At 39.8% G+C, this 6,875-nt stretch overlaps 1 protein-coding gene across 1 annotated transcript; it reads left to right on the plus strand.

Annotated features, from left to right (window-relative positions):
• Window positions 1-616: 616 nt before the first annotated feature.
• On the plus strand, window positions 617-6,620 carry LOC311591051 (vomeronasal type-1 receptor 1-like; the record flags this gene model as incomplete). The annotated part of the gene is made up of 3 exons (XM_084770422.1): window positions 617-718; window positions 3,312-3,427; window positions 5,963-6,620. 3 exons carry the CDS (start codon window positions 617-619, stop codon window positions 6,618-6,620), a joined length of 876 nt encoding a protein of 291 aa, XP_084626548.1.
• Window positions 6,621-6,875: the final 255 nt, after the last annotated feature.

Below are 6,875 nucleotides of genomic sequence, written 5' to 3' on the forward strand. Positions count from 1 at the left end.
AGGTTGTATATATGAAAGTGACATTATGACCCTGGCCACTGCCTTTCCCTACCCTTTGGTTCCTTAAAGGCGTGAGTTGAACAAGGTTTCAATTTCCTTTCACCTTAGGCCCACAAGTCAATGGAGTCAAATTTCTGTGTGTTGCAAATGTTAATACATGTACTACAACTCTGCAAATGGGCAACAATTTTACTTCTGAGAGTACAGATGTTCATCACAGTTTTTTTTATTAGATTAACAAGGTTTTGGCTTCTTCTAATAATTTTAATTCTCTTCCTTATAAGTTGACAGAACTACTGAGTTGAAAAGACCGATTTAGAGATTTATATCGACACCTTGTCACAGGCAACAGGCAAAAGTGCTGCCCACAAGGTCATAAGAGTCTAAGAGCTGTTGGTGCCCCTCTCCAGCTGCAGCACTCAGGAAAACAGGCCATTCACCTCACCTGAGCAGCACAGTAGAGCTGACCTGGTAGTTAAGGAACCCTCAGCGTGGGTGATAATTCATAAAAGATAGAAACATGGAGCACACTACACAGCCTTTAGGCAGTCCAACAGGTTAGAGACTGCCCTTTCCAAGTGTCTCCATTTTTCTAAACCTCTTCCATTGAGCGCTGATGGTTTCAGTTATTGTGGGCGATGGGTCTGAGGCCAAGAGTCTTCTTCGCATCGTAGTATTTCTGATAAGGACTCTCAGCTTTTATACTTTAGTCTGGAAGGTAGGGGACCTAGTAAATCTGGTCAGTGTCAGGAACTCTCTGAGGCAACTTTGAAATGTAGTAGTTTCATTAAAAATAGGCCTCAAAGACTCAAGGGCATGGAACTGTTGAAAGTATTGGCTTGTTGTAATAAAGGAAGTGTGTCCCTGTGAGTGGGATTTGAGATTTCAGATGCTCAATCCAAGCAAAGTGAGCCTTTCTCTTCCTGGTTCCTATCTTGAAGAAATATTCTCAACTCCTCCAACACCATGTGTGCCTGTGGAGTGCCATGGTTCTCACTATAATGCTAATGGGCCTAAACTTTCAACCTTTATTCTTTCCCCAATTGAATTTGGTTCTTTTTAAGCTTTATCCTGGTGTCTCTTCTCAACAGGAGAGACCCTAAGACACTGCTTAGTGATCCTCTCTGCATGACGGAAGGTTTCATCCACAGAGAAAATATACAATAGCAGCAGTAGATTCTCCTCCCAGATCCATGACCTCAGAAGTCCAGGAATTCCACAGCACATATTTAGTAATGGTGCCAGAAGAGTTTCAGTGATTATCATGTCCAGATATTGACTATGTGTTCTAGAAGCCAATACTGTCAATACCATTGATCAGAGGAATGGTGGCATTTAGTGTAGCCTCTAAGAACAAAGGTGCTATGGTAATGGAAAGGAGGAACCCTTAGTAGGATCCATTCAGTATTCTGGTACACATTGTTTTCACTGAGCAGCCCATCAGCATAATATTCTGTTAATGATCCCTGAAGGTCAAATACCACACTGTTTTTAGACTCCAGGATGTTAAATGGAACTATGTGGTCACTGGTGTGTATTCTTTACCAACATAAACTAAATCCTAAGCCTTGTGAGGCAGGAGACAAGAAGTCTAGTGAAACAGGTGTTGGAAATACTGTATCATTAATAAGTGTGTTTGATTTCATTCATTTAGCAATAGTAACATAAATGGGAGCGATCATAGTAATAGTATCATTATTATTCTTGCTTTCCTTACTTATATCCTTCCTCAGGCATAATTCTAAACATGATGCACTTCAACCCTCACATGGCAGGTACCCACAGCTTTGTTAATCTCTGTTTCACTCAAGGTATCTCTACAACGCACAACTTCAGCATCTTTCTTCATCCATTTAACAATGCCCTTCTTCTCATATGGCATCTCGCCTCATGATGTCATGAAGGCATCATTCTGAAATCATATCCAAACCTCTTCATGGCAGTTAGATAGACAGATGGCAAATCTCCCTGATTGCACAAGGCTTCACTATCCACACAAATCCAGTACAAGTGACAGACATAGTGCAACACCAAAAAGCTGAAGTGAGACATTGTGTTTTCAGCACCCTCACTATAACCTGGAAGTCCCAAACACCAGGGTAATTAAAACTCAGGTAGAGCACTGTCTTCAAGTTCTTGTAGCACTCCTGAGACCTGCGCTGACTTCTTCAAGCATTCTGTAGTATTACTGTTTATTTTGAGATTATGTCCCAGGAAAACAGTTCTGCCTCTCCTGAGTGTCATCATTATTGGTCGTATTCAGTAGTCCTTGGGAATTTCCACTGTGCGTATCCTCCTCTGCAGATAATCTCATCCTCATTACGGATGCTGTCAGAGAACTTGTAGGGGAAGTGATGATCACTTACCACTGAGATGAGATCATTGAATCCCAAACCTATTTAACAAGCTTCCATCCAAACCTGCGTACAGCAACCCAGCATGAACTGCCTGGTGAGTAAGCATTCAAACATAGGCATGTGGTGCCGATGTCAGTGTGATACAGGATATGATAGTATGTCTACTGTCCCATATAACTGTTTCTTGGAAATCACAAACTTTACTTTGTATTATTCCATGTGGTCTCTCTTTTAGGTGAAACAGATTTGGAATCTTTAGGGTTAACCTCAGGACCTGTGTTCAAGTGTAGAGCATGTGTGTGAGTGTACATTTGTCTCTGTCTCTGACTCTTTCTCTGTCTCTGTTCTCTGTTCTCTCCCTCCCTATCTCTCTCTCTCTCTCTCTCTCTCTCTCTCTCTCTCTCTCTCTCTCTTTCTGTGATGGGTGAAGTGTGCTTTCCATTCATTTGTTTAAGCCTTAACATTATTCCTCTCAGCTTCCTCTGATAGTCTGATCCATATTCTGGGGCCCTTTCTATGTTTTATATAGATTTGTAAAATCAGATGTCTGTCCGCTGACTGTGAATAGAAGTGCATCTGTGATTGAAAAAATAAAGTAAGCTGTGCCTGCTTCTGACTGCTGTTCAAATTGTTTCATAAAGATACCCAAAAGGTGGGAAGAATCACAGCTCTGATACCAATGACAAAACATAAAATAACTAAGAATTTTGTATGACATTGTACTGAGGGATTGAACACGTCAGTGCTGAAATTAACCATTATGTTGGTTTGTAGCTAGGTTAGGATACTGTCGGGCAACTTTTTCCTACTATCAAATGTTACTCTTATCACTTCTGGTTACTTTTCGTAAAGTAAAAACATTGTTTAAACCAAAGACCTCACTGTGTAACTAGTTTTCCATTTTTGGATGATGTTCCTGCCATGATTGCCACTCATCACTTTTGCCCTCCACAGGTTTCTGTGATCCTCAGGAATCAGGAGCCTTCCACTCTACGAATTTTGGCAGTGATTTATGACAAGAATCAGTTCAGTCCACAACTCCAAGACTTCAACTTGGTCTTCCGGAACAGGTTTTATACGAAACTTGAAAATCCCCCTCCAGATCTAGCTGCCTTTATTCATCTTTATTTCAGAGATTGTCTCTCACCTGGCCACTACTTACTCTTTCCCACTCTCCTATTTTATTTCTCTGTTTGTTTCTGTCCTATGAGTTTACTTTGTTTACTGTGATCCTTTGTTTGCCTTTTCAACACTGTGTGACCCTTCTGAGTGATAGAAGGCAAACATAGCACAGAATGTGAAAATTCCTTGTATCTACTGAGGTGCTTGAACATGCAAATGGGTGCTGACTTGCTACCTCATGTCTTTGGGGGCTGACTAGCGTCTCTCAACTGAGTGTTGAATTACCAAGAATCTGGAGCTTTCAAACTTTCTTAACTGAGATAAAGTTTTAGAAACTCTTAGAACAAGTCTCACCTTTATCATCTCCATACTCTGCACCATTTCCTGAAGTCATGATATTGAGATGTTTCTGTCTCTGTCCTGGACATACAGCTGTCCAAAATTTCTATTTTCAGTCTACTTTATTGGAGACAAATAGAAGTGGATATATTACAGGGGGAGGTAATCCCCCTCAGGAACAGTCATAGGGGAGGGGAATAAGGGGAAAATGGGAGGGAGGGAAGAATGGGAGGATATAAGGGATGGGATAACCATTGAGATGTAACAAGAATAAATTAATAAAGAAAGAAAAAAAATAAAAAAAATAAAAAAAATATTTTAAATTTCAGTGTGTGTGTGTGTGTATGTGTGTGTGTGTGTGTGTGTGTGTGTGTGTGTGTGTGTGTGTGTGTATGTTTGCAGGCACGTGCTTGCCACAGTGTACGTGTGGAAGTTTGAACAATTTGTGGGAGTCAGTTCTCTCTTTTTACCATGTGTGTTCCAGAGACTGAACTCAAGTCATCAGGCTTGGTGACAAGCAGCAACCTTGCTGGAGCTAGCATGGCTATTTTAAGTGTACCGTTCAGCAGTTTTGACTATGTTGTGTAGTGTAAAAGAGATATACAGAAGATTTTACTTTGCAAAAAAAAAAAAAAAAAGAAGTGGATATATTTAAATAAATATATTACATTTGTATTAATTATCCTGTGAGTCGTTTGATCTCAATTTCTTATATTTACTTTTGGATTATTCTCAAAAATTTTGTTCACAATCTTCCTGACTAGTATATTATGAATTATGAACTACTGTAAATTCCAAGTACGACTTTGAGTAACCGTTTATGATTTCTCACTCGGAATTGTTGCTTTTATGTATTCCTGTGTGTTTTAATATTATTTGAATTATTTCTGGTAAGTTCATAAACATAAAATTAGAACAATTGATTCCACTAGTTTGTAATTTATCTAATGTTGTTCATTTTTTAAGGGAATAAAAAAACTCTAGAGGAATGTATAGATATCTCATGCCCTCAGGTCATGTATCATTTTACTTTGTGAAGCTTTCTTTTCTATCCTTCTACACAACAGCTATAAACTGAAACTTTAATGCGAGAATGAAATGTTTGTTACACCGTTACTGCTGCTTTTCCTGTAGCATGTCTGCTAGGGAAACACTCATGTGACTGCAAGAAATCTTTCCTCGCCCCTGAAGGCATTTCTTCAGCCATAGGCCACTGTGCACTGCACTAAGCAGCCCTCATAATAGATGCAGAGAGTACCTAAAAGACCAGTCTGTAGGCTTAGATTTTTCCCAAACATACTTTATTTAGGGTTCTTAGGCACCTTTTCCTCATTGCTAATCCCCCAACCCTAGGTAGAAGAGAAAGAAAGTTAGAAGAAAGAAAACACGGTATGGAGACTTTTTTTCTTTTTCAGGCTTGGTACTGTCACTGGTCTCTATTGAGGGTAATGTCAACCTCGGCTGTCAATAGCAAAAGAAGCGCACAGTCCCCCGAAGTCTCCTCCAAACAGTCACAGTCTCCCTTTATGCTTTCTTTCTGTAACCCTCAGAGCTCTTAGACTCCAACTACCTCTACCTGGAAAAGAATAAGCCCTGCATGAGAGAATGATCAACTGTGGACAATATAAAGCCAAATCTAAAATCCCACACTTGGGATTAAAACAAAAACATATTTACATAACTGAGTTTGAAAAAAAAAACCCTTCCATTACAACAGTCTTCATCAAGTTGAGAATGTACACCGAGGAAACGTTCCATGACTATTTAAAATTAGGATACATGGAATATATACTGAAAATAATAGTATGCCTATTGTTATTTGTTTAAACCGCCCACCCCCATTCTGCTGAATCTATAAAAATCAGTACCATATTGGTGATGATAAGATTTACCTGTGATATGGGGATTATTTTTCTCATACAGACACTCATTGGCATCATGGGAAATTCCTCCCTACTCTGTCTGTACATATTCCCTCTGATCACTGGACACCACATGAGACCAATAGATCTGATTCTGAGTCAACTTGTCTTGGCCAACATAGTGGTTTTACTGTCTAAACATATAGCACAGGCATTGATAACATTGGGATGGACATGTTTTCTGAATGATGCAATTTGTAGGCTTATCTTCTACTTGTACAGAGTTGGCACTGGTGTGTCCTTCAGCAGCATCTATCTCTTCAGTGGTTTCCAGGCAATTAAGCTCAACCCCAAGATGTGCAGATGGATTGGACTGAAAATTCGATCCCTAGAATTCATTGTCTACTGCTGTCTCTCAACATGGTTTCTACATCTCTTGATAAATTCATTCATCCCATTTGTAGTGCACGGTTCTTTGAGTGAGAAAAATACGAGTGTGGGAAATACTTGTGGGTATTGCTCCTGGAAAACAGCAGCTAAGTTTGCCCCATTAGTCAATCTCTTGTACTTTTCCAGTGACATAATGAGTTTGGTTTTCATGATCTGGGCCAGCACAATGGTGGTCATTGTGCTTCTAAGACACAAACAGAGAGTTCGGCACATTCACGGCTACGGCTTCTCCTCCAGTGATTCCCATGAGGCCAAAGCCACACTTAGAGTTTTGACACTTGTGAGTTTCTTCACTGCCTTCTATTCTGTCTACATTAGCTCTATCCTCTGGATTCCTACTGCTGAAAAGCGTGGACAGTGGGTAGTGAACACGTCTGTCCTTCTTGCATCTTGTTTCCCAGCGTTCAGCCCCTATGTGCTCATCATCAGTGACACCCGTGTCTACAGGGTCTTCTGCGTCTGTAGGGCAAAAGACAAGGTGTTTTCCTGATTATCTCCCGGTGGTCTATTGTTTTAAGGTACGTGAATATTATCATGAAGATATATTAATAGTTTTGTATTCATAATGTGGGTGGCATGGAAAACTAAATTAGCTATTTATCTCATGTTACTAATGTCTTAATGGAAGTTTTTAAACTTCCAAAATGAAACAGAATGTAGTTATGTTAGTGCGTTTGGATTTCCCCCCCACTTGAGAGAAATTCTGCTCCATTTAACACTTTCCTATATGAAAAATTTACAAATG

Source organism: Acomys minous (assembly GCF_964271855.1).
Source record: "Acomys minous genome assembly, chromosome: 20".
NCBI classification, from domain to species: Eukaryota; Metazoa; Chordata; class Mammalia; order Rodentia; family Muridae; genus Acomys; species Acomys minous.